Raw genomic sequence first — 27,424 nt, 5'->3', positions numbered from 1 at the left:
TTTTTAGTATTCCAATAAAAGACAAGGCTTTTAAAGGAAATCACTTATTGCCATTTTGCAATCAAGAATGCAGGAGTGTTCCAGGGACTGCAAGAAATATGCTTCAAGAATGTGGGAGCCATAAGGAACTAATCATTAAATATTCTCCCGTTTCCACCCCCGGCCCTGTGCTGAGGAAGCCATTTAGGAGCTTTGCAATTTGTATGGAAATCTCAGCCCTCCTGACCACTCAGTCAGGCATCCTGGGCACTTGGGAGCCAGCAGCCCATTTTCAAAAGTTCCTCCAATTCCTGGGCAAGCAGGGCACTTTGGAAAATCGGAGACACATGGACCAGCCTTCAAGAGCACTTAATCTGACCTTAAATGATGGTATGAACACAATATGATCATTTTTGTGCTGCAGACTCTTCTTGGTCAGTGCCTTGCTGGGGAGGTTGTCCTTGTGGGTTCAGAAGGATCAGCAAAACCAGGAGGTTGTTGCTGTTGTTGTTCCGCTCATTGGACTGAGCCATGATTATTTTTATTTCTTGTTTCTTTTTTTTCATGTGATGCTTGAAACAGCTTGGAAGCATTTTGGTGCTGTAATGCATCCATGTAAGTAGGGAGGGAGCAATCCCAGCATTTACCAGAGTGGAAAACAAAGGCAGAGGCAAAAGATAATCCTTTCTCAAGTGATTTAAGAGCCTGATGGGACAATTTAGTGATGCATCTGAGCAGGGCTGGTGGTGGCCTGCTCCTTCTCCCCACGTTCCCACCTTTTTCCCTGTCTGGCCCTGGTGTCCTGGTGAGGCAGTTCAGGCAGCTACAATGGCAGGAAAGTGACCCCACCAGAAACAAAGCCAGGCTGTGGGGTTGGTGGCAGATGGACGTGGGCAGATGTCCCTTCTGTGCCAGGCCAGCAGAGCTGGCCTTTCATTTGATTATTTTTCTTTGCCCATTTGTTTTTACTGGAGAAAGTGGTGCAGGGACACCAGTCCCCTGCTGAGATCATCTGTCACAGCTTCTGCCTGTTCCCAGCCTGCTGCAGGTAGCAGAGCTGGGCTGTGACCCTTCCTTTCAGGAAAACCCTTTGGAGTTTGCCAGCTGGGCTGGGCTTCTGCATCCCCTGCAGGAGCTGGGGCTGGGCAGGGAAGCTGAGCTGGAGAAGCTCCATGGAGGCACAGATTTGGGAGGAACACCAGTCCTCAGGACACTGCCCCATCTCTGGGGTTTCACTTGGCTCAGGCTGGTGGCTCCTTGCAGCCAGGGCTGGTGAATCTCCCACGTTTGGAGTCTCGTCAGTGACCTGTGACTTGTGCTGCAGAAGGTCCCACCTGGTTGGATTTTCCATTAGAAACCCTTGGATTTCCTGAGGTATTTTGTTCTGGCTGGGAGAGCTCTCCCGGGCTGTCCTGCACTCCCTGATCCCCACCACAGCTGCTGAGGGTTCACGGCACACTTCATGGCAAACCCTTCTGTTCCTGATTGCTACGGCATGGGGAGATAGCTTCTGGTGGAGATGGGGATGTCCCAGTTAAACCTCTGCTTTCTCACCCTTCCTGCTGGTTTTTTCCAGAGCAGAAGGGTTCAGGTGACACCTTTGGGCTCACTTGAGTGAACTGAGTGACCCTCATATGAAACAAGGGATTTTTAGAACCTCTGTGCTCTTGTTTGAACTGTTTCGTTTCCTTTCTCCTGGGAAACTTTCAGTGCACCTTGAGCTGTGTGAAACTGTCCCAGGTCCCGTTCTGAGCTGTAGCTCTGCTGCTCAGAAATGCTGAGTATTCCTCATCTGCTCCTGCTCCTGCTCCTGCCCCTGCTCCTGCTCCTGTTCCTGTTCCTGCTCCTGCCCCTGCCCCTGCCCCTGCCCCTGCCTCTGCTCCTGCTCCTGCTCCTGCTCCTGCTCCTGCTCCTGTCCCTGCTCCTGCTCCTGCTCCTGCCCCTGCTCCTGCTCCTGCTATTTCTCCTGCTCCTGCCCCTGCTCTCCTGCTCCTGCTCCTGCTCCTGCCCCTGTTCCTGCTCCTGCTCCTGCTCTTGCTCCTGCTCCTGCTCCTGCTCCTGCTCCTGCTCCTGCTCCTGCTCCTGCTCCTGCTCCTTGGTGTCCCTGATGTAAGGGAAAGGAAGCCTGAGCGTTTGGAGGAAGGACAGTTGGAAACTCTGTGTGTGTGCTTGTTTAATTAAATAAAAGGGGAAGAAAAATAAGCCACATGCAAAGAAATCCAGTAACCACATCTGCCGATGACCTTTGGGGCTGGAAAGAGTCTGATGATGGTGTGGGGCCAAGCAAGGAAAGTCTATGAAGTCACTCCAGAAGAACAGAAGGAAAAACCATGAGGATGTTTCCAGTTTGGGGCTTGTTGGGGGCTGGGTGATCTGCACAGCTCTTCCCACCCCTCAGAACAGGCAGAGGTGGGTTGAGGTTGCCAGTTTTGGGTTGATCTGGGGTTTTGGGGATGGGGAGTCACCTGGTGAAGCTGTTGCCTGCTCTTCATGATGGTGAGTCCAGGAAATGATTTTATTAGCCAGTATTTTTGCAGAAGGTGTTCAGGTGTGGATTGCTTTAAAGCTCTCTGGTTCAGCCATTGTCTCAGAGGTACATGAACCATTTCTCCACCATTGTCCTCTCCCAGCTACCTGCTGCTATTTAAAGGAGATACAAATTTAGCTCAAAGTGTTCCCTTTCCCACAGACTCCTCTGAAAGTTAAAACTTGTGACAGTTTAGTTCTTGCTGTGCTCTCTCTTGCCTTGTCTTCAGCTCCAAACAAATGTCTTGCATGTCTCTGAGCTCTTCTGGTGGCTCAGAAGGTAAAATAATTCAAATTTCCTAATTTCCACAGGAAACTTACCTTTGAGCTGCCCTTCCTGACTTCTGGTTGTCAGGGCAGTGCAGGAGGCTCAGGAATTGTTTCATAGCCACACAGTCAAATGTGGCCCCTCAAACCATTGGAGCTGAGCCTTCCAAGGGCAGGAGATGACCTTCCCATCTTCCCATGACCCCAGCATCAGGGGTGCTGAATGTCAGCAGCAGTTGGAGGCCGTGACCAAAGCCCTGAGCTGTTGGTGAGGTTGGGTTTGTGCCACTCCTTGAAGGAATTTGGGATTTCAGTGCAGTTGTGCTTGGAAGCAATTCAGGGCATTACCTGGCACATGTCCGTAATGTGAAAATAGATTAAAAAAGAAGCAAATTGAAGTATAACAATGGTGGGTTAAGAGAAACACTTATCTCACTTCCCTGCCCTCAGCCAGGCTGCACATGGGGTTTGGAACCAGAAGTTTGGGATTAATTGTAAAGGTTTGGGTATAAACTCACCCCATGCTGCTTCTGGGGCTCATCTGACGTTTGTTTTCTGATAGTGGTGGTTCTCATCCTGCTGGCTTCAGCCACACTTTGCCCACAGCCCCTTCTGACAGTGACCTGAGGGATCTCCAGGCCCTGATCAAAGCTTGTGTTAGCACCAAACTCATCTGTGTGCCCCAGAGGGAATCCTGCCTCCAACCTGAGATGACCAAACCCCACAAAAATGCAATTTCTAGCCTGTGAAATAATGTTGACTGAGGAGTTAATGTACATAAACAAAGTCTGCACCTTTCCCTCAGATAAATCGTTTCTTCAGGTTAATCTGGCATCGCATGAACAGCTCCAAATGTGCAATAACTCATAGACCAAGAGTATTTTCATCTTACATGGGAATGACCCGTGCTTTTCTTTCTTCCAAATAAGGAATTAATAATGCAATCCTGCAAAATAATGCTGTTGTTTCCAACCAGCTCAGCTCTTTTGAGAGGCGTCTTTTTTTCCCTGCTCTAGACCCAATGAAACACGTGAACATTTGGAGCCTTTAATAACCGCTCGCCGAGCCTGCTCTTGATTTCTCTGGGAACTGCCAATGATTTTGATGTCAGGGCTGAGAGGTACAATTGTAGTGTTAAATTTCTCGAGGCAGAGCAGTTGAAAAGGAAGGTCAAAAGCAATAAGGGCCAGGTTCCTCTGGGCGGGCGGGGGTGTCAGGGAAGGAGTGTTTCCCCGGCCCTCTCGCCCAAGAAAACGTTTGGCTGTCACAAAACTAATAAAGAAAAGCCTCCAGAGATGTGGGTTCAGTGCTGCAGGTGTAGGAATCGGGGCTGTATTTACACACAAGGCAGCTTAATAGCGTGGGATTTCTGCTCAAGTGCTTCTTAATGCAACACAAATTGAATACCCGGCACAGGGAAAATGTTAGAGGGAAAGGATTTTTATGGCTTTTTGGGGGAGAAAGTGCTTGGCTCTTTTCTTAGGGAACATAAAGGACAGCAAGATGGATTTCTTGGGGTGCTTGCCATGTGAAAATAGTGCTTTAGGTATGTGCAGAGGGTTCAGAGCCAGCCTTCAGGCTGGTTCTCTGCTGCCTCCAAAAGCAGGGCTTTGAAGGGATTTGGGCAGGGTTTCTGCCATATATCTGGCAACACGGGCTTAAAATTAACTTACTGAAACAGCAGATAAAATTTGGTTTCTTTAAAACTGTGATATTAAATAGAAGTCCTCGAGGAAAGCAGCCAGGCCTCTGCAGCTCCTTGCTGAAGCTCCCATCCTTGCCCTGCCTCTCTGCTGCCCTATAAAACGATGATTATGTGTTTATAAGTTACTGCTCCGTGTCCCTTATAAAAGAAGACTTATTCATAAACTTCTGGATAGACAGTTCTATGGGAATATAACTTCCTTGGCCTGAACCAAGCTGCTTTTTCCAGATAATGTAATGCTGTACAGGCTCTTTAAAGTCTGAGCATGCTATTTATTATTATTTTATCATCTATAAAAGACACCAGTGTTGGACCTGGGAATGACACTACATTCAAATCAGCAGGAAAGATAGAGAAAAGCCCAAGGACAGCTGCTGTTCCCAGAAACATTCACTGGCAGGGTGCTGGGGGATGCTCAGGGGATGCTGCCTTCCCTGCACCTCCTCTCTGCAGGACAGAGCCAGGACACTGCCACAGGCACATCTCATTTTTGGGGTGGGATTTGCCAGATGCAAGTGGACATTGTTGAAATGGGCTTGGATGCAACCTTGCAGCTTCTGAAACCAGGGCAGAGGACTTGGCCACACACACACACAAATGCACATGCCTTGGATTTTATTTTTTTTTTAATGGGCTGAAATCAGCATTTACTTCAGTCCCCAGGACCCAACCAGCACGTGGCTGTGTTTGCTCTCTGAATATCCTGAATCCTGAGCCCAGGGAGCCATGCAGCTCACCGAGGACAGCCCCTTCCCAAGGCTCCAGCCGGGGTGCCTTTGGGGATGGGATCACATTGGTCAAACCTGTCCAGAGGAGAAATACTCCCTGTGGGGAGGGGCAGCCCCAGCAATCTGCTCCCAGGCTGGAAGGGAATCCAGGGCTGGGTGCCCATGGAGAGGGGACATCACTCCTCACCCCTGCCCTGGTCACTGAGGCACCAGCTGGGGTGGACATTCCTCTCCTGGATGCCCTCCAGGTGGATTTGGACCTTGGGGTTTTGCTTTTCTGTGTGAACCCAAGCTGGAAAGTCGATGGCTGGGGAGTAAATCAGTGGGAAGGGTGTCTGTGAGGAATCCCAAACCAGTAACCCTGAGAGCTGCCAAATCCTGGGGAGAGGGAATGGCCTGGGGGCTTGGGTTGGTGTGTTCTGTGAACCCCAGCTCCTCTGCTCTCAGGGCTGGACAGAGCAGCTGAGACAGACTAAAGAGCACTATTAGCCGAAATTACATGCAATTTAACCTTTTCTTTCTGTCTTGTATCGGGAAATGGGATTTTTGTTTGGAAAAGGTTTGGTGAGATGTGGAGCACTGAATGGCCTTGAGGCAGGGTCTGGGGTATGAGCTGAGCTCAGCAGTAACATCAGCCCCTGCAGAGCCACTGAGTGCCAGCTTTCCAGGAATGCTGGGGACATCCCCATCCTGCCAGGGAACCGGGAATGTGCTCCCTGCATTCCTGCCCTGCTTCTCAGATCAGCAGCTGGATCAGCAGCTGGATCAGCAGCTGGAGCACTGCCCCAGAGCCTTTAGCAGAGGGAGCTTCAGGAGCATGGCATTTACTCCAGCCTGCTGGAATTGTTTGCTCTGTGATTGCACAGAGATTTCTGTTTCCCACCTTGCCCTGAGAGATGCAGTTTGGGTTTGCATTCCTGGCGCTGTTTCCTTTTGCACGAGAATCTTTTCTTTGTTCTCTTCCGACTCCTGTTAACTTTAAGAATGGCTTTGATTCCTGAACTTCTCTTCGAGGGCTGCTTGTCAAGGGGAATATTTATATTTCATAGCATTTGAGCAGAAAAAGGCAGAGCAGGCAGGGACCTCAGAATGCAGAATTCCTGTCAGATCCTATCCACAGCTTTTGCAGGGAAAGAACGTGAAATACCCAGGTTTAAAACCTTCAGATCCTTCTAATCTTCTGTTCTGTGGTACAGGGGGGAAGAAATGTGTGTAACATCTGGTCTGTATCATGCAAGAGGTGCTTTGAGACGTGTGTGCTCCTGGTTTGGGGTCCCTGGATCAGCAGCTCTGCTGCTTCCACCTCAGCTGGGACAAGGACAGCACTTGGCTTTTTGGCTCCAGGTTTTTAATGCCAGTCTTTTTCCAGGAGTGAAAGGAGGTTTATTTCATTTTGCTGTCCCCTCTCTCAGTGCCCTTCAGTTCCCTCACTCAGCATTGCCCATTAGCAATTCTTTATTAGTCCCCCACCTTCCCCTCTTCCTGCTGGGGAATAATTTGGGGTTTATGTGCAGTTTTTCTTGGGACTCGTCAAAGAATAATTACACCCCATTAAGTCCCCTCTGTATCATTACTAATTCACACCTATGGAGTATTTTCCAAGCAGCTGATCTCGGTTGTCTGTTAATTGCTGCAGTCCATAAACTCTGTTACGCTGAAACTGTGTGAAGGATTTGCACCCTCTAAAACTTCTCCCTCCAGTGCAAAACATAACAGAGAATCGGAATGTGGCAGCTTTATCAGATCTTACTTCTTCCCTATTTAGGCAAATTATTTGCTTCTGGCTCTGTTGAAAACTCCATAATGTATATTAAGGTGTAAAAAATACGAGACTGAAAGGGTGAGAAAGTCGTGGCTGTTCAGTCTGGGGAAGAGAAGGCTCCAGGGAGAGCTCAGAGCCCCTTCCAGGGCCTAAAGGGGCTCCAGGAGAGCTGGAGGGGGACTGGGGACAAGGGATGGAGGGACAGGACACAGGGAATGGCTCCCAGTGCCAGGGGACAAGGTTAGATGGGATCACAAATGGTTTCAGCTGAGCATTAAAGAAAAAAATACTGTTGGTGGCAACTCTTATTTCCCTGGAAAAAAAAAATAAATCCTGGCCCCCTGGCAGAGGAACAGTTTCTGCACAGAAAACATGACACTATTTACAAAAAGCAGTGTCTAATATCCTTTTCCAGCTTGGAAAGAGGAGTTTATTTCAATACATCCTTTTTTTAATTGGCATGAGCTGGACTTGTAAATACTGTAAGTGGTTGAGTAATAGTCCTCAGTGAGCAGAGCAGAGGAAGGGACAGATTTTCTGCTCTTGGAACCCTCTGTGTTCCCTCAGCTCAGGCAGGGAGACAGCACACAGCAGATACTGAACACAAATAAAAGCCTCTTAATAAAAAGATCATTTAAGCGCAGGGAATGCCCATGGGTGTGATGCCACTGCCCAGCACAGGGATCCAGCTGGGTGAGGAGTTTGTTTATTGGGGGTGGTTTGGGAGGTGGATCCAGAATGTTCTCACTAAAACATTTCTCCCTTTCCTCTAAAAAATGGGAGAGAAAGGGAAGAGTTCCTGCTGAGAAACGGGAGTTAGGGGAAGAGGATCTTATCTTGTAAAATCTCATTTGTCATTAACTTCTGCAGGGATCCAGTGGGTTTTGGGGCAGGATGGGGCACACGGAGCCACAGGCAGAGGTGGGGCAGAGCACTGTGGGATCCCTGTTTCCCCAGGTCAGGTACATGCCTGAAAGCCCAGCTCTGCAGAGTTCTGTCTGAAAGCAGGAGCACTTTGTGTTGGAAACAATTTCCTGGCGCAGTCTGGATTTCCTCCTCGCTAATCCTTTGCCCTGGTGGGATGGTACAGAGGGATTCCAGCAAAGCCCAACTGGCCTGGCTGTGAGTTAAACATCCCTTGATGGCAGATGTTGGGGTGGGAAGATACCCCACAGGCACTGCTGGATTTGAAGGGTCAGGAGGAGAAGGAGCCGCTCTGCCAGCCTGGGGTTTGGGTCTCTGCTCAGGGCCTGGCAGGGGTGGGCAGGGGAAACCCTTCCCAGCTGGGAGCAGGGGGAATTTAATCACAGAAACCCATTTGTAAATGAGAAAGGCAGCAGCCTAATCCTTGTTGTGTCTCCTGCAGGGATGCTGGTGGTGATCGTGCTGCTGCTCATCGCCATTGCCGTGGTTGCGCTCTGGCCCACGGGTTAACCCCGACCCCGCCGGAGCAGCTGCTCCACGGGAGCACCAGGGCTCAAGGGAGGCTCCTGCCATATGCAGGGACCTTCTGTGCTGGGAATGAACTCCATCCTTGGGAAGAAACTCCATCCTTGGGAAGAAACTCCAGAGCTGGGAATTCACTCCACAGCAGCAGGCTGAAGCAGTGTCCACCAGACATCCACTCTCCTGGGAGCATGGCTGAGGAGCTCTGTGGGATCTGAAGGATTGCAGTGGGAAAAGAGGATTTCATCCCACTCTTCCCACCTTCCTCTGGCACTCAGGCAGCTGCAGCTGCAGGATGGAGCCACCTCTCCTGCATCTGCACCTGGGGACACGCTGCTGCTGCCCTGCCCATCTCCCTGAGCTCAGACATCCCAGGCCTCCAAACACCAAAATCCTGGAGTGCTCTGGAGAACAGCAACGCTCCCCTGCTTTGGGATCCCTTCTTCTGAGAGAAAATGCTCCAGGGTTTCCAAGGAATAGCCTTGGAGAATGACTGCACCTGGATTCTCACGGGATGGGAAGCAACAGCCCTGCAGGACTGCTGTGGGCTGCCCAGAATCACTGGAGACTGGGTCAGTGCTCAGCTCATGGGGGAAGTATTGATCTCCAGGGATAGTTATTGGTCCCCAGGGATAGTTATTGGTGAGTTATTGATCTCCAGGGATGGGAGTTAAGCAGCAGCAGGACTCAGCCCAGCCTGTGAGAGTGGAGAGCTTTGCCCTCGTGTGCTCCCCAGGGGCTCTGCCAGCCTGGCCTCGGGACATGCATCAGAATTAACGTCCTCACTGAGCTCTGTCTCTTCCTTTGACAGCTTCTTACACCCTTCTACAGCTGAGAGAAAGGGTTACCTATTTCAAAACTAATGAAAAAGAAGTATTAAATGTTTGCTTCTGGCCAAGAGAATAATTATTTTGTTACACATGCCGGTTTGATTTCAGGATTAATAGAGCAAGCAATAAGTACTGATTAAAGCTGATCCATTTATATACAGTTTCTCTGCCTGAGGGTTTATTGTTTCTACTCTCTTGTGTTGTCTGTGAATGATTTATCCAATGCTGCTATATGCTGAGAGCTGGTCTGGAGAAGGAAAAGAGCAATTTCTGTCAGACTTTGTGTGTATTATGACAGATCTGTGAGATTGGCAAGGGCTGGCCCTCACCTGCACTGGTGGTGTCTCCTTTCACAGCTCTCACCTGGCTTTGGCACTCGTTTCCCTCTGCCCACACAGCACATCCAGCACTGCTCTGGGAGGTGGGCACCAGGCTGTCCTGCTGCTGGCTTCCCTCTTGACTGGCACAAATCCCTTCTGCCCTTCTGGGCTCGGTTTCCCCAGACTGGGACTTGCCCCCTTTGTTAAAGGTTTGGTAAGTGCAGGTCACCTTCACTCATCTCCTTGCAGGGTGCAGGTGTTGGCTGGAGTTTGGAGCCCAGCTCCAGGCTCTGAGGATGAGGGCCATGGAAACAGGTGGAGTTTTGCAGGAAGCAGAGGTAGGGAGCTCATGGGACACATGGAATACACAGAATCCCAGAATGATTTGGATGGGAAGGACTTCAAATCCCATCCAGTGCCACCACTGCCATGGGCAGGGACACCTTCCACTGGCCCAGGTTGCTCCAAGGCCTGTCCAGTCTAACCTTGAACATCCCCAGGGATCCACAGGTGCTGCAGTGTCCTGCAGCTGTGGGAGCTGTCCCCTGGAGCCAGAGAGTGTTTCCCTGTCTTTGTGCTCCTAGGGAGGGCATGGGGGTGACAGAGATGAACTTGGTGGAGAGAAAGGCCCTGAGATCCAGCTGTGCCCCCTCCAGCTTCAGCCAGGGCTCTGTGCCCATGCTCAGCCCGTCCTCAGCACTCAGAGCTGCAGGAGAGACTGGAGGTTGGAGCTCCTCCAGAGTCTTCCATGTGCTCTGCTGGAGAAAACCCTGGAAGCCTTTACAGTGCAGCCCAGGCTGTGCCTGGCCAGTTTTCTTGTAGAGATGCTTCAGCATGTGGCTGTCACAGAGGGGAGGGACAGAGGTGGTCTCATGTCCTCTGGTTTTCAAGTGACAGGGCAGGGGGTCATGGATGAACCTGAGTTGATGAGTTCATTGCTGATGTCAGATTCGAAATGGAGCTTTAAGCAGGGCTGCTCCAGCTGGAAACGAGGAAAGGCTTTGGAGAGGAGATCCAAATCTGTGCATTCCTGCAGCTCTGTGGAGGCAGCGACACCGGGAATGCTCTGGAGCTGTTCCTCAGCAGCAGCCTCTGAGCCCAGGGCAGGATTCCACTCCCAGCTCTGGAGCAGCCCCGTGGATCTTCAGAGGCAGCAGGAGAGCAGCAGGGTTTGTTCAGATGAGACCACGGGCCTGGGCTAATTAAAGCTGTCAGTTCTGGAGGGAATTACAGCTTTGTTTGAATTCCCAGGACATGCAGGATGGACACGTAGCTCATCCTGATCAGTCTTCCACAGGGACTTTGTTCTGGCCGAGGTTTTCAAAGGTCCCTTCTGACCCACTGGGTCCTCCAACACATTTTTCCTGTGAGTGCCTGGGAAGGATGGAAACTCCAGGATTTGCTCGTTGTGCTGGTGAACAAAGAGGTTCTCAGCCTTGTCCTTTAGGTAACATTTAACGTGTGGTGTGGGTGAGGAATTTTATTAAAAAGCAGTGGATTTGGCAGTGCTCTGCTGTGTGCAGGGAAGGTTTTCTGTCTCCCTGCCCCACTAAAGAAAAAGGAAGGTTAAAATACGAGAGACGCCGGGGTTTGGCTCTGAGCAGCGGCAGTGGAGAAGCCAACCTGGAGTGGCTTCTGCAAGCAAAGAACCTCCTGGAATGTGCCCAGAGACACCCCAGGTGTCACCTTCCCTGCCACCTCCTCCATTTCTCTGCTGCAGGACGTGCTCAGGAGTTCAGCTGCTTCCAGCTATAATTTCATCAAAACTCCCAGGGCTGGGGGCAGCTCTGGTGTGTGCAACACACATGTCCCAGTGCCCTGGGAAAAATCCCCACCTCCTGCACGAGAACAGGGATCATCTGGGAAGGCTGCTGGGCATTTTCACATGCCCTGATTCCTGGTGTGAGCTCGGTGCGTGGATGGCTCCTCTCCCACACTGCTGCCTGGTGGGACCAAGCTGGGAAAACCACTCCAGGTCCAGTCCTCCGTGGGAAAAACCTCATCCCCCTCTTTCCAGAGCCACTGTGTCACCTCTGGACAAGTGGCCACCTGCAATCTGGGAAGCCCATTTGCCCCTCAGAGCAGAGGGCTGGCACTTGTGACCCATTTGTCTCTGCAATAAAGATCTGAGATTTCCACCCCCCATGATGTTTTTGGATTCATAAATTCCCAGCACTGCTGAAGGCTCAGGTCAGCTGGGCTGACCCCAGCACTTGGCAGCACCTTTTGCTTGGATTTTTGTCCCTGGAAATGTTTTGCTGCCTCAGTTCCCCCCACCTCCATCTCTCCACGTGTCGGTGCCACCGGTCCTTGCCTGGGCTGGGCTCCGGCAGCGCTGACCCCGCTGATCCTGGGATGGAGCTGATGGAGCCCTGAGCCCTGCAGAGGACGGGCAGGAAGGGTCAGCACTGCTGAGCAGCCTCTGGATGGGACAGAAATGGGTCCAGAGTGGGGTTGGCAGCTTTCCTGACTCTGAACTTGGGCTGTCCCCAGATGTGGCTGGGGTCCCATTGCAGGGCACAGCTGAGCCCACAGGGGCTGGTGAGGACCCCCCATGCCACCCACCCACGGTGACCCCTGTCCCCAAGGCCATGTGGCCACTGCCTGGGGGTGCTGGGTGCTGGGTGACAGGTCTGGGGCTGCCAGTCACAAAGAGCTGACAGAGCTAGGGGGGTGGAGGGGACACCGTCACTTCCTTGCCCAGGTCCTTGTCCCACAGGCTCAGTGAGCAATGGGGTGGGAAAAAGCAGAAATTCCTGGAGATTTTTACAGTTTACAAGAGTTTATTCAACTGGTTTCTGACTTTAGTTCTACCGAGGGGGTGCTGAACAGTTACAAGCTCCTTCGGGTCAATTACAGCCAATCTAATGAACAAACAAACAAAAGGGGAGAAAAAAAGGGAAAAAAAAGGAACAACTCGGAAAAACAATAAGAAAATCCACAACTTTTTCACGTGTCATTAAATATATTCATATATAATAACCATAATATATTAGTATGCATTGTAAAGAAACATCGCCCAAAGCAATCTGCCATGGTCATAACTAAACAACATTTACAGTTCAAGATATTAACAGAAATAATAAAATAAAAAAAAAAAAAAAAAAAAAAAGATTTGACAAAAAAAAAACCAACCCCAAAACGAACACAGGTTTGTGAGGGGGTGAGGCAGGGCGGGGAGGGGGCACAGACACGATGGAACGAACAGAAACGAGACCAAGCGACTTCTGTCGGGTGCTACGGTCAGTGATGATTGTTTTGGCATTTCAGCTGCTCTCTGAAGCCTCTCTGCAGGTACCACAGCCCCTTCCCGGCCACCCCACTGTCCTCGGGGTCCCCACTCCTGTCCCCAGGGCAATGGGTGGGCACTGGGTTCTTTGCTGTCCTCCTGGAGATGTCCTAGAGCAGGGCTGGCTGCAGGGAGGAGCTGCACCTCTGGACCCAGAAATGGGGCTGCTCTGCCCTGCCAGCAGAGGCTGTTCCTGTTGCACCAGTTCCAGCAGCAGCTCCTGCAGGTCAGGAGCACATGAAGGGCACTGGGTGGAGTCAGGGGCTTTGCTTGGTCTGACTGGAAAGCACAAAACTCCAGCAGGAGTGGAGGGACAGGTCCTGGTGGGACAGTCTGGGGATTTCCCTCCTGTGCCAGGATCCAGGTGTTGTGCCAACTCATTTCCTTCTGATTCCCCAGGTTGTGTCAGTGCCTGGAGGGGACTGGACGTGGGATGAGGGGGTGGGGGATCTTCTGCAGCCTCCAGGACGAGTGGGAGCAGGGAAGGGGCTGGAGGGTGTCCCTGGGGGGTTTGGGGTGTCCAGGCCATGCTGGGGAGGGTGGCTGTGCTTGACAAGGCTGGAAACTGGGAGTGTTGGATGTCCAATTTTGCCATGGGCAGTTCCTGAGTCCCCACGTCCCCTGGTCTTTCCTTCCTGCTCTCCATGAGAACTGGCTTTGGGTTGGGTTCTGTTACTTTTAGGCACCATTTGAAGGTTGGAGACGTCTCGGCTACCTGGGGATGTGCTGTCCTCAGCTTTGGGGCTCCCTGGCAGCAGCTGACTGCAGGAGAGCATCCAAGCCCCATTTGGGGGCTTTAAGCCTCCATTTAGACACTTGAGGTCAGATTTTATCCTTCAGAACCTGGTGGCTTCACTTCCCTTGGCTGCAAACCCATCAGCTCTCCTTGAGCTCTGAGATAAGGAAAACCAAGTCCAGTTTGGGAAAGGGGAGAAAACACAGACTGGGGAGGTGGGGGGGAGTTGCTTGATGTGCAGGGTGGAATTTTTCTCCTAACACCCAGATTAATTCTGGGGGCCTTGTGGTGGCAGGGGAGGCTCAGCAGAGTTGGATCCCTCCGGGTGGTGTCTCCAGCAGTCCTGGGAGCCTCCTCTTTGCACCTATTTACATGGCTACCCTGCTTTATGGTGGTTTATGTCATTATATAAATATTGTCAATTGCTATAAAACAAGGCAAAACCACTGGAAAATGTCATAAAAGAGATGTTTCCAAGTTTCCTAAAAGGAAAAATATTGGGGAGGTTTTGCTTTTCATAGCGACTAATGTTTGCTTCTCCTCCAGGTACCGTCCTGCCCTCCCCGCCTTCCTGCCCCAGCTATTCCCGGTCTCCATGGATGAGGTGGAATTGGATATTCCCATTCCCCATGGGCTGGTGTGGCAGGGGAGCAGCCTGGCACGGAGCTGGCAGCTCCAGAGCCAGTCCTGCCCTCAGGGTGCCCCTGGGAAGATGCTCCAGCCTGAGGTGAGGCAGCCTCCACTGTGCTCAGTGCATAAATGACTGGAAATTGGGAATTTTCAATTGGCTCTTTCTCCCCCCAGCAGAAGGAGGAGAGCTCCAGGTGGGTCACATCTTGCTCCTGGTTGAGACCCCTTCCCTGGGCCAGTCCCTGCCCTGTGTGGGCTCTACTCCAGCCAAGCCTCAGAGCTCTGCACTGGCCTCACTGCCCATGGGGACAGTCCCTGGCACACTCTGCTCCCCACTTTGTCTCCAAGCCCTTTCACAGGGGTCTCAGGGGGATGCAGCTCCAGAGAGAGCGAGGGCAGAGCTGCTGTGGGTTTGGGAGAGCTGCCCGAGTCTGGGAGTGAAACCAGCCAGGACCTTGGTGTCATCTACAGGGATTTTCTACCATCTGAGGGTTCCTGGTGTGCTGACAGCAGCAGAGGGGACCAAGTCCATGGAGGAGGTTCAGGGGTGGCCACAGTGGAGATTCAGGAACTGAGATTGGCAGGATCTTCCAGGGCACTTTGTGGGAACTGGATGCCAACTCATTCTTTGTCAGGTCTGGGTGTTTCCTTGGGGATCCTGGTTACTGACTCCTCACCTGTGAATGGGTGGCTGGAGGGGGACAGGGCACGATGTGGGCTCACACTCCTTCAGTGTGCTGGGGGCAGCATCCTCAGGGTCAGGGGCTGAGCACGGAGCCATTCCCAGAGTTATGCACAGCAGAAATCACCCATGAACATTGTCCCCTTGTGGCTGTGCCTACTGTGGGCCCAGAGCATCATCACAGCTGGAGACCTCGGCCGCCCCAGGCACCATCAGTGGGTGGTGGCCACAGCTGTTGGGTACCAAAGGCCTCCAAGACCCCGTCTGCCGATCCTCGGATCTGTCCTCAGCAAAAGTCTCGGTTTAGTTTCCTCTACAAGAACTGTCTCCGTCAGCCTAAGTTGCAAATACGTATTTTGGGGATGGGGAGTTAATTTCCAGCGGTGCTGTTGATTAGTTTCTTACAGGGTGGATGTTCCCATGCCGTGCTTTGGAGGCAGCAGATGTTGGCAGCTGGAAGGCAGTTTGGTGGCTCTGAGTTCTTCAGCAACGGGGCAGGAGCGAGCTGGGGGGCCCCAGGTGCTGCACGCCCGCACGCCCCTCATGGGTTCTGTCCGTGCGTGCAATCGGGTTTCGTTTGGTCCTGTTGGGTTCTGTTGGGTTTTGTTGGGTTTTCTTGGGTTCTGTTGGGTTTTCTTGGGTCCTGTTGGGTTCTGTTGGGTTTTGTCTTCCCTGGAATACGAGCTGCAAGCCCAGTCCCCCCCCGCCATGGCTGCTGTCCCCCTGTCCCCCCAGCCCGCCCTGGCAGCCGGTCCCTGCCCGCCCCAGCTCTACACAAAGCAGCATGCACAGTCAGTCTCTCCCTCTCCTCCTCCTCCTTTAGGCTTTCTTACACTTCCCCTTCTTCTCCCGCTGCTGGAACTTCCGGAGCCGCCGGGCCCACGTGTCCCTCCACTGGATCACCAGGCTGGTTTTGTCTGCAATGATGCCGCTCTGGTCCGGGGAGTCCTCGTTGTTGCCCAGCAGCAAATATTTCTTCATGGGCTTGATTTTGGGGCACTTGCAGGCTATGTCCTTGGAGTGGATCCACAGGGTCTGGTCTCCGCGCCGGATCCGGTTGCTGCCTTGTTTGTAGACAGAGATGATGTTCACCGTGAATTTCCACCAGTCCGCGTTCTTCTCTGCTTTCAGGACGTGGATCTGGACAGCTGGAAAACAGCAACACACAGGCAAGAGAGGAAAACACGTTACTGTTTGGGCTGGCGAGGAGAAAATCAGCTTCAAGCCTTACCTAATGGGCTGTGTGAGGAAGAGGGATTTTGCAGCAGCCAGGGGTTGTGGATGCCCCAAAATGCTGCCCCCAGGCCATCCCCAAGAACAGGAGCAGTCAGTGCTGCATCTGAGGGTCCCAGCAAAGCTTCCAAGAGCACCAAAGGCTTGGGAGATGCTCTCCAGCTCTGCATCTGGCAGAGTCACAGAAACCTCTCTGGAAGTGTTAAATGGCAGCACTGGGCTCCAAGGAGATCTCCTGGTGTCCTGGCAGAGGACTGGGAGACCACCAGCCCCCACAGTCAGACTGAGGTGGGAGGACAACTGTGATCCCTGCACAACGTGATGATGATGATGGTGGTGATGATGATGACGTTTTCCAAGCCCATGGCTGATGCTGTGTAACCTCCTCTGTAGCCATGAACTGAGGAAACCTCAGGCCTCCACCACTCCAGCCTTTGCTCTTTCCTGGAATCAGGCTAAAAATCAGCTTCCAGGAAAATACTTTCCCCAGGCAGGGCCTGCCCATCCCTCCTGGGTGTGTTTGCCAGCTGTGGGATGAGGAATTCCCACCAGAGGGAAATCCCAGGTGAGGATGGTCTGGCTGGCAGAGCAGGAAGGAGCCAGGCTCTGCACAGGCTGGCACAGCACAACCACAAAGAGCTTTTTTAGCCAAATCATTGAGCTTTTCCCTTTTTCCCCACTCTTCCCTCCATGCCCTGGGAGCTATAACCCCCTGCCCATTCACCTGCCTGTCTCAGCTGCCTGGCTGAGCCCCAGTGGGGCCAATCCTATTTGTATAAATCAACAGAGGGAGAAGAAACATCGCAAAACCTCAGGGAAAACTCTGCCATTTGCCTTGTAACAGTCCAGTTTTCCCCCCTGGGTTGGTGGTGAAGGAGCATCCCCCTGTCTCTAAAACCAAGTGATTCCAGACTCTGGGAGGAAGCAGAGCTCTGCAGCCTAGCACAGCTTTTTAACACGTTGCAAAATATATGGGGTATATTTCTTCAGAGCATGTCATGGAGGCCAGATGCTTTCATTAAAAAAAAAAAGGGAAAAAAGGGAAAAAAAACAACCCTAAGCTCTGACTGTGTATTTCCCTGTCTGGTGTGAAGGTAACAAAATGTGAAGAGTAGCCAACTTTTATTTTTTGGAAACAAATCTTTCCAAAAAAGCTTAAACCTTTGACCTGCCTGGGTCCACACTGACAAAATGGAGAAAATGAATGAAAAGGAACTGGAGAGAGGTGGTTACAGGAAACTCTGCTCTAAAACACACAGTCTGTATTTTTTTTTATGTCAAGGCCCCCGTCTCTTATTTTTTCCCTTTTTATTAATGAAGTGGAAGGAGTGAAAGCTTTGAGGAAGGCTTGGCTGGCGCAGCCACAGCTGCCTGCCCTGACAGCCAGATTTCTGCCCATAGCTTCACATCCAGTTCCTCCTGAGCTGGGTTTGGAGCCCAGCTTTAGTGGTGCTTGCCTGGGTATTTCAGTGGTGGGGTGGGACCAGCACCTCCAGCATCTCCCAGGGGACACAGGACACACAGAGAGGCAGGAAGGGGCCAGGATGAATTTTTGGAAACCCAAACTGGCTCCCCTGGAGAAATCGCCAGGGATTTAAGGACTCCCTTCCCATGAAGGAGGTTTCAGTCCCTTCCAGATTTGGGGCTCTGGCTCAGCTGTGTCCCCCCAGTCCAAAGCTGGCTTTGGGGCTTGGTGTTGTCCTTCATCTGCCCTCTCCTGGGACAAAGCTTGGCTTTGTGCTGAGCTGCTCTCACTTGGCTGATGTTCCCATGGAAGCCCTGCTCTCAGGTCTACCCCTGGAAAAACATCCCTGACAGAGCCCCTGGGGCAGCAGGAGGTGATGGTTCCTCATGGGGATGGTTCCCCTTACTGTGGTCCCCTGGAGCAGGAGAACAAAGCCAAAGGAGCAGCAGCTTCCATGGCTCCAGCTGGGGCTGGTGACACTGGTTTCAGTGAGGATGGGCTCTGGTCCACACTGGTGACACTGGTTTCAGTGAAGAGGGGATCCAGCCCAGCTCCTGATCCCACTGGTGCTTTTTGCCTGCTCTTCCCTGACCTTTGCAAACTTTGGGCAGCCGAGCCCTGGGGGGAATCTGGAGCTGCTGCACCCCAGGCACTCCCAGAGTTCCAGAGATTTTTCTCCAGGTTCACTTCCCTGCAGCCTGCTCTGCTCCCAAGGGAGCTCTCAGGCAGCAAAAGGGCCTGGGGAGCTGGGGGGCAGCTGGGGCTGCCCCATGAACCATATCCCACCTGACACTGATACTCCTGAACCTCAGATCCCACCTGGCTGCTGCCTTCCAGCTCTCAGCACACAATGGTTCTTTCGCAGAAGAAGGTGAGCAAGTGGTCTCAGGCTGTGGGAGGGCAGGGGGGGTCCCTGGTCCTCTCCTGCATCCCCAGAGCTCAGGGATGCTCCTGGCTCTTCGAGGCCTGGCTCTTGGGAGCCTCCAGCCACAAGAAAGCCCCAAAGGCTGCAAGCTGGAGATAGCCCAGGGGTGGATGGTTTGATGTTCATAAAAACAAATCCCAGCCCAAAGCCTCAAAACAACGTTTTGGGCAGGGCAGCTGCTGAAGGCTGAGAGCAAAGCAGTGCCTTGCAGCATTCAGTGAGTCAGAGCCCCAAAATCCTGAGGCTGCCATCAAAGGAGGGAGGCTGGGGAAAACCTAATTATTTCATTCTTTTTTTAATTTACATTTGGGGTTTGTGATAAATCTCCTGAGTTCAAGGCTTCCCCTGCTAAGGCTGACTCAGGGCTGGGCTGCAGGGCCAAATGTGTGCATCCTCTTGTGGAATCCTGGAATTTCACACATACCCCATGCACAGACCTGTCTGTGGGAGCTGCAGATCTGGGGACCATCACAGTGCTGGCCCCTGGGAAAGAGCCCAAGGAGTGGCAGTGGGAACAGAGCAGTTTGAGGGTATTTAATATGGCCAGGTGGAAGGGGGTGCTGGGGACAGCGGTGGCAGGCACAGATGTCCCAGTGCAAGGCAGGGGTTTCCAAAGGCTTGGCTCCCCTCTCACTGCACAAGTGGAGTGCAGTCCATGTGGATTTTATTCCAACCCACAGCAAAAGGTGACCCCGACACCATCTGGGTTTGGGAATGTAAAGGGCTGTCTCCTCACTGGAGCAAAGTGCTAAAATGTGAATTTTTTTCCCCCCCTTTTTTTCAGTTTTTAATTTATTTGGCGGCGGCTTTGCCTCGCTCCAGTTGCCAATTTCCTACTGGTTTAATATTGGAGATTTATGATCCCTAATCCCTGGGTGTGCCCTGCTGCTGGGGGACCCCTCACTGCCCCAGCTCTCTCCCTCAGCACGTGGCTCCAGCAGGGATTGCTCAGCTCCAGGGATGGGATTTCTCCACCTTCCAAGCAGTGGAAGGGGCTGTGAGTGCCAGGGTTGGTGCTTCCCCCCTGCCTTGGCTTTTTTTTGAGGATTCAGGTTTTTTCTCCCCCCTCCCGCCCTCTTTTCAAGCTGCCTTTTGAAAACACGTTTTGCTTTTTTCCAGCAGCCCCTGCCAAGCTCCTCTCGACAAAGGGGGTGACTAAGAGAAGGCTCCACTGAAGGAAGGATTTTTTTACTTTTTTTTTCCAAGAAAGGGCAAAGTGAGCAGATGATCTCACCTTTCGGATGAGGATCCTGTTCCCTCCCCAGTGCTGGGATGGGGATGCAGGGCCGACATGGGAGCGATGCCTGGGACCGCAGTGCTGGTACAAAAACGTGCCAGCATCATCCGTGCAGGACCGGGCCCCGCTGCAGCACAGGCAGCTCAGAAACAGCGGCAAAACGGAGATGGGAAAGCTCCAGGTTTCCTCAACCAAAGTCACACCCCAGGGAGAGCGGAAAGATCCCCAAAATCGGGAGGAAAATGTGGTGCCTGAGGGGGTAAAGGATGTTCACACCTCACCCGGATCAGCATCGCCTGCTCTCATCAAATCCCCTCTCCTTTTGGGACTCTCCACGCTCAGTGCCTTCAGCCGGAATCCCTTTTGCTTTCCCGGGATTTAACTGCCCCCACCCCAGCAAACCCTTCCTCTCTCCCTGCTTTTCTGGGAGCTGAGTGGCCCTGCGCTCCCCACGCAGCCAAAATAAACCCAGGAAAAGCTTTTCTGCCTCTGTTCCTGCCTCCCCCCGTCCCTGGATCTCCCGGCTTGCCCTCCCCTCCTGTTTCACTCCAAATATTTGCACCCAAACCCATCTCGCGGGGGAAAAAAAGCCCGAATTAAAATAAAAAGAAAAAAAAAAAACACACCACAAACCCGACAAAAACAAACAGATACGAAAAATAAATAAGGGAAAATATCCCCTTTGAAAGGCTGAATGAAGCGGGGAGCTAAAAAGCCCCATTGAGGAGCGCGGGGCGGATGATAGCTCCCGATTGAGCCCGCGGGAGAAGGAACTCTGTTCAAGCTAATTAGGGCCTTTTAGGACATTCAGCCCAGCGATGCCAGCAGCACGGTGAGGAAAAGAGCCTCCTAATTGGCTTCCTGCTGGGGTGTCAGTCCCAAAGTCTTTATTATCCCTCCCTGCACCTTTTCAACCCTTTCTTCCCTCCCTGGCCCTGCTGAAAGCCTGGGCTGCCCCGGCATCGCTCACCCCGCTGCCTCACCGCCCTGGTTTGTCCCCAAAACGCGAATTTGCCCTGGCTGTGGGGGACCCTTCCATGGCCAGGAGGGTCGGGTGGGAGCACCGTGACAGTGTCCCCGCAGCTGAGCCAGCCCCAGCAGTCGGCTCCGGCTCACTGGGGAGGCTGCACAAGTGATGGCGAGTGAGAAAAGAGAAGGAAAAGCTCTTTGCAGCTCCCCTAATCACCACTCCAGCGGCATCTCTTCCCTGCTGACTGCTCCCTGCCTGGGACCCCTCTGGAGCCACCCACACCCTCCCCAGGGGCTGCTGGAGCCCACAGGGCAGCCCTAAACAAATCCGAGTGTGGCACCCAAACCTCCAACAGATCCAAATGTGAGAGTTACCCAAACCTCCAACAGATCCAAATGTGAGAGTTACCCAAACCTCCAACAGATCCAAATGTGAGAGTTACCAAAACCTCCAACAGATCCGAGTGTGGCACCCAAACATCCAACAGATCCGAGTGTGGCACCCAAACATCCAACAGATCCATGTGTGTCACCCAAACCTCCAACAGATCCAAATGTGAGAGCCACCTAAACCTCCAACAGATCCATGTGTGTCACCCAAACCTCCGACAGATCCGAGTGCAACACCCAAATCTCCAAGACATCCACGTGTGAGCTGTGCCACCCTCTGAAGCTTCCTGGGAATTATGGGGGGATTGGATCCAGTGACAGGAGACTGCTTGCTGCTCACTCCCACAGCAAAAAATATTGTAAATATTTTAAAATATTTAGAAGCTGTGTCACATAACAGCACAGTGAGAGGAGAGGGGACACGGTGTCATCATAACCCAGAAGATGCTGGAAACCACTTGGAAAAGATGAGTCTTTTCAGACCCAGCTCAGGATCCACAGAGTGCTCATCCCAGTTTCCCAAGTGACACACGGCACTGCTGCCTGTCCAAAGCTGGCAGAAGCCATTCCCAAAGCTGCAGGGCTGTGCCTGGCTGGGCCTGGGGACACCCCCGGGGATGCTCCTGCCCCGCACCCCTTTGGCACGCTCGTCCCTCGGAGAGGGGACACTCACCATAGTCTTTCTTACAGTACTTCTTCATGTTGATCTTCAGCTTCCCCTTGGAGGCTTTGCAGTACGAGTCACAGTCTGCGCCGAGAGAGGGGGAGGGCAAGAAAACATTAACAAAACAAATTAGCCTTAAAATGAAGAAAGCGCTGGGGGAAGGGGGGGCCGGCTCAAAGCTGCAGCCTGCCATGAATAAGCAGCGTGCCTGTGATATCCATCTGCCAGGCCCCGATTGGGTCGTCGAAGGGGGCATTGAGAAAGCCCTTCCTTTCTAAAGAAAGCTGCTCACAAAGGAGCCCATCCTCCCTCCGCCTCCCCCGGCCCGGCTTCCCCGGCCGCCTCTGTCTTCCTGGGAGACCCCGGGGGCCTCCCTTATTGTGCCACCCAGAGCTTTTGAGAGCCACACAAATTCCCCCTGTTCTCCAGCTCCCAACTGGAGCCTGCCCGGAGCCCACAGAGGCCCCATTGTCACCCCTAACCCGGGCCGGTGTCAGCCTTTGGCATTCATTGCCGAGAGATTCGGGCTGGGGTCACCCCGCCACAATGCGGGTCAGAGAGGAAATTAGCAGCCCATGAAGCATTAGCAAAGCCTTTTGGTGTCCACTCTACTGAAGTGTGCAAATAAAATACCCCAGTAGGAACATTTCATTTCTAATGGGCCCCCACTGCTGGGACACGCAGGCCTGGCCCGGGCGGCCGGCGGGAGCCTGGCACGGCCCCCTGGCACTGCCACCGCCGCTGGCCACGGGCCATGGGCCACGGGCACGGCCCTGGATGGAGCCCGTGGGGACACCCAGCCACACCCTGGGAGCGACTGCCTCTGCAGCAGGTGGCAGTGTCCTCTGGCCACCACCAGGAACGTCCCCGTGGCACCAGAGCAGCCATCCCACGCCAGCTGCCAGGATTGGGGTGGGCTCCCCCTGTGCTGCCCAGGCACATCCACGGCTCCTCAGCACCCACAGTGCCAGAGGGGCCCCAGCAGCACAGGATCCCCTGGTGCAGGGAGGAAGGACACATCTGTCTGCAGCAGGAGGCCCTGGGACAAATGCCAGCCCTTGGAGGCCTCCATCTCTCCCAGCACTGTCCTTCCCCAGCCTCTGCTGGAGCACAGGTGTGAACCTGCTGGAATGTCCCAGCACGGCCCCTGGGGTGGTCGGGAAGGTGGGAATGCTGCTGGCATCCCATGGCCAGCTCACACTGGGTGCCAAGACCAGGAGGAACTCCCTTAGCACCAACTCCTGTGAGTCATGTGTGTCCCAGCCCCTCTCAACCTGGCCATGCAGAGTGCCTGTCTGAGCCCATGGCTCTCTGCTGCTCCCACTCCTCAGGAGACACCCTCAGGAAATCCAGGCCTCCTGCTCTTCCAGCAGGACCCAGCCAGGGCCAAATCCAAGCCCTGTCATCTTCCTCCTGCAAGAGCCCCAGCTGAGATCTGTGCCCAGCTGCAACCCAGCCAAGGGCCCTCCAAACCCTGATGGCTGAGGGCTTCCAGCCACTGATGCCTCCTCCCATTTGTTTTTCTCATTTAACATTTCTGAACATGGAGTAAAACTGGAAACACACTGAGAAAGGCGTGGATATTCCGTCAGTAGCTGAGTGGATGGAGATATGCTAGCAGAGCCCCAGCCAGGGGCAGGAGGGGGCAGGATGCCACCACACAGGACATGGCTGCCTGGTGTCACTGAGCACAGAGAGCAGAAACATTCCTGATCCAAGGCACTGGTGATCCAAAGTTCCTGGCCATAAACCTTGAGGGAAAAGTCTCTAAGGGAGCTGAATGTCTGTGCAGTGACCTAAGAGCCCGGGGAAGCTTCCCCTGAGCTTTTTGGGGGAGCAGGGAATGCCAGGGGACAGACAGGCCATCGGCTGCTCTGCTGGGCTGCTGATGTCCTCGGCACAGCAGTGGGGGTGTGATCAAGCTGCTGCTGGCTCTCCCTGGCACAGAAATCCTGGAGCTCTGTGGATGTTCACACCTTGGCCCCTGGGCAGAACGAGAGGTGACACAAGGACAGGTGGGCAGTGAACGCCTGCAGGGATGAGCCTGGAAGCTCTGGCTGCACAATCCCTCCTGCCCTGGCCACATCCAGGACACGCTGGCCAGCAGCTGGCCCCAAGCAGTGGGGTTGGGCAGCGGCTCCCACCTGCACATTGATGGTTCAGCCCCACAGGGGATCTGCAGCAGCCAGGCTGGCAGAGCACACCTGCAGCAGGTCCCCCAGCAGCCCCACTCCTGCTGGGATCCAGCCCAAAAAAGCAGCAACCAGAGACATCACTGCTCTGGACTCCAGTCCAGAACCCTCACAAGAGCCCAAGTCACCTCAGCAATCTCTCCCCACAGAAACATCCCTGACCTCAGCTGAGCTCCCATCCCTGCACCGCTGCCACGGAAATTCCATTCTACCTGGGATTACAGACCCACTGGGAGCCCACCAGGGCTGTTTGCCAGGCTGTGGGGTGATGGCACAGCACCCAGCTACCCCCACACCCTGCAGGGCAGCCCCCACAGCCTCTGCTTCTCCCAGGGTGGCAGCCTGGGGCTCTGCCAGATCCACGGCTGACCCTACTTTGCCTAAACACAACCCTGCCCTGTCCTTCCCCTCATTCCCCAGCCCCACGGGCTGTGCCAGAGCCTCAGCTGGTTTGAATTGAAGCGGCCTGGCCAGAGCCAGCTGGTGTAAATCACTGGGAATCACCAGATGCCAGCGCTGGTTTCCGTGGGTGGGGGATTTGCTCCGGTTCATTTCCTTTGTCTCCCTCGTAGAGAGCTCTTCTGCCTCCTGGGTGACATGGAGATCCTCTGGGGCCTCTTTGGGAGGGCAAATGGGATTTCTATGAGCCAGGCATTGAGCTCTGTGTGTGTGGGGTGGTGCTGCCCCTCGGGACAGTGCTCGGAGGGGATGCTGCAGGATGGTGTGTCAGTGCTGCCAGGGACAGACCCTGCTCTCCTCACTGAGTGACTCTTCAGTGCTCTGGGCTCTGGGGAAGCTTTGCTGAGCTGCTGCTCCTCGCTGAAAAGGGATGGTGGAGCTGGGGAAGGGATGGGAGGAAGGATCAGCCTGTGGCAAGGGGAGGGGAGGGTGGATGTGGGGCTCAGTGACTCGTGGGGATGCACAGGAGACGCAAATGATGTGAGACCCGTGCAAAATTTATCCCCACGTGTTCATGTGACAAATCTCTGGAGTCCCAAGACTTTACTGCAGGTCCTTCTTGCCCCTCTCCACGAGGCTGCAGAGGACCAGCCTGGGATAACGTTGTGGCCACAGCCCAGCCACAAAGCGGGCTGAGAGCTCACAGAGCTGCCTGAAGGACAGCCCTGCATGGGGACAGCGTCCAGCTCCTGTCCTGCAGGAGTGATGGGGCAGCAGGATGGGCTCAGCCCCAGCTCCCTGTCCCCCTGTGCTGCACAAGTGTCCCCTGCTCACCCTGCCTGTCCTCCTGGCCTGGCAGGGCTCGGCTGCCCTCAACAGAGCCAGGACCCCCCTGAGCCCCTCTCAGCCCGTGTCCAGCCCGGTCCCAAGCACCCCGCTGACATCCAAGCCCCTGCTCCTGGCCCTCCCCGAGTTTGCTCAGCTGCACAAATATCCCAAACGCCTGTGTCAGAGCCACGAGCCCGAAGCCCCGGTGGGTTTTGAGTCAGCCTGGGGGAGCGGCCGCTGGAGCTCGCAGGGGAGCAGGTGGCAGCGGCTGCTTCGTGTCGCTCGCAGCGCAGTAAAACGTGTCAGCACAGCCTTCAGCAGCTTTGCAGCTCAGCCCATCCCCTTGATAGAACTAATTCTCTGGCTGGGCAGAGACTTTTCACAGCTAAACACCTTCTTTGTTTTGCTTAATTCTTTTTTTTTTTTTTTTTTTCCTTCAGAAAGTTTAATTTTTTTCCTGTTTAAACATCCTCGGTTCGGGAGGTGTCTGGGGTCGCTGTGGTGAGGCTGAGAGCTGCGAGGTGCTGAGTGGTCATCCCGTGGTCTGTTCAAGGATCCTGCCCTTCCCGGAGTGCTGCTCCCAGGGCAGTGCAGGGAGGAGGTGCTGGCAGCAGGGCTGGGGGTGCTGAGTGTTGTTGCAGGGAAGATCCTGCACCAGGCGCCTCTTGCTGCGCTTGCAGCTCCAAAATCAGCTTTGAGCCGCTGCAAAAGCCACATGTCGGGAACGGAAATTAAAGGCCCCTTGATTCTGACATGATAGAGCGATTAAAGCCACATTTCTTGGCCTGGGTACCTAACTGGAAATGCAGATATAAGGCTTAGATCCCCAAGGGGATTCAGATTTCTAATCCAAATTTATGCAGCTAAATTCCTATTGATTTCCCCCAGGTAAGGCCCTAAATGCCTTTGTGGGCTGCGATCCAAAGTGGAGGTGTTGTGGCTTAGGAGCGGAGCCCCAGCCCTGACAGCCTGACCCCAGCACTTGGGGCTGAGGGACATTTTCCTGCCCTCCCTCCCAGGGGTTCTGCTCTCTGGGGGCTCTGTGGGTGGGGTTGGGGTGTCCCCATCTCCTGTTGTCACCAGGGGGAATGTGCAACCAGACCGAGCCACCAAAGGTAGGTGCAGCTCCAAATATCAAGTTCTAAATCCTTGATTCCTTTACCAGAGAGAGCAGGACTGAGAGAACAGGAGTGGGGTCTGCCTGGGGTCCCACACACCCCCAGAGTGGGTCAGGGCAGATCAGTGGGGCTGCTTTGATTTGCCACGTTCCCAAGGGACACAGGATAAAATGCAACCCAGCACTGGGAGAGGAGAGGAGAGGAGAGGATGGTCCTGTGGCAGTCCTGCCAGGGATGCCTTTGGCTCTCAGGAGAGATTTCCCCCGATGACCATGAACTCCTGGTTCACTTCCCACAGTACTGAAGCTGCCCCTTGCTTCCATTCCAAGGAATTATTTTACCACCTCCATCAGTGCCAGGGAAAGACTGTTGGAGTCATTTGGAGAGCTCCAGCTCTGCTTGCTCCAAGCTGCTGGCTCTGGGCCTTGCTGACCACACGTCCTCGGGGACGGGATGCTCTGGATCCTCTCCTTTCCCAGGAAGCATGGAGATGGGACCATCCCTGTGGGACAAGCGTGGGGACTGCATGTCTGGCTCACAGGGCACACAGTGACTGCGAGGGATCACAGCTGTCATTTAACTGGTGCAGGACTCGGCTGGGAGTCTCTGTCTCAGAGCTGGCTGCTTTAACATAAAGGAGGTTTAATAAAATAGCAAAGCTAAGGCAGAGAATCCTTCCCAGGTTATTAATTTCAGCAGTGGCATCGCTTGTCCCGTGCTTTGCTGCAGCCTTGTCTGGCCACTGAGTGGACAGGGGTTTGTTATCACAGAACTGGGTTTGTTATCACAAAACAGGGTCTGTTATCACTAATTGGCTCTTCTCCTCTCACCTGGCCATGGCCCAGCTGTCCCACACGATGCCCTTTGTAATTATCATGTGCAAATTAGTGCCCTTCATCCCTGGCCAGCTGCAGGACAGCTGGTGTCCCCAGCAGGGTGGCCATGGCCATTCCCCCAGCATGGCCAGGAGCTGGAACAGGGAGGCACATCCCTTCCAAGCCTTGGAGCTGGGATGAGCTGCGGCTGGGCTGCTCCAGCCGTGCCTGCTGTGTTATCTAGAGGATGGTGCCCAGGTGTGACAGGGCACTCCAGGGGCCTGGATCT

The 27,424-nt window shown here is 53.7% G+C and overlaps 2 protein-coding genes across 8 annotated transcripts in view; one reads left to right on the top strand and one right to left on the bottom strand.

Moving 5' to 3' along the window:
• Positions 1 to 27,424, top strand: part of STX8 (syntaxin 8) — a 106,798-nt gene that overhangs the window by 78,727 nt on the left and 647 nt on the right. Inside the window, exons 8-10 of one of the 7 annotated variants that reach the window (XR_015277945.1) lie at positions 14,135 to 14,315; positions 16,032 to 16,698; positions 19,646 to 20,409. The exons of 1 other annotated variant lie outside the window; for it this stretch is intronic. Coding sequence is in view for 5 of the 6 variants with exons in the window: in XM_086857090.1 (XP_086713216.1) it covers positions 14,135 to 14,315; positions 16,032 to 16,455 (605 nt within the window). In the remaining variant the exon portion in view is untranslated. Of the gene's footprint in view, positions 1 to 8,333; positions 9,404 to 14,134; positions 14,316 to 15,297; positions 15,420 to 16,031; positions 20,410 to 27,424 lie in introns of those variants that run through there. 5 more of the 7 variants (XM_086857084.1, XM_086857090.1, XM_086857086.1 and 2 more) reach the window with 5 other exon arrangements.
• Positions 12,327 to 27,424, bottom strand: part of NTN1 (netrin 1) — an 84,848-nt gene continuing 69,750 nt past the window's right edge. The window contains exons 5-6 of the mRNA XM_086857083.1: positions 21,793 to 21,867; positions 12,327 to 16,048 (exon numbers count right to left, since the gene is read on the bottom strand). Coding sequence (XP_086713209.1) covers positions 15,720 to 16,048; positions 21,793 to 21,867 — 404 coding nt within the window. The 3' untranslated portion in view covers positions 12,327 to 15,719. The remainder of the gene's footprint in view (positions 16,049 to 21,792; positions 21,868 to 27,424) is intronic.

The sequence above is a fragment of the Cyanistes caeruleus genome, chromosome 19, assembly GCF_971803275.1.
Source record: "Cyanistes caeruleus chromosome 19, bCyaCae1.hap1.1, whole genome shotgun sequence".
Classification (NCBI taxonomy): domain Eukaryota; kingdom Metazoa; phylum Chordata; class Aves; order Passeriformes; family Paridae; genus Cyanistes; species Cyanistes caeruleus.
The sequence above is the reverse complement of the archived record's forward strand: the minus strand, read 5'-3'. Positions and strand labels throughout refer to the sequence as shown.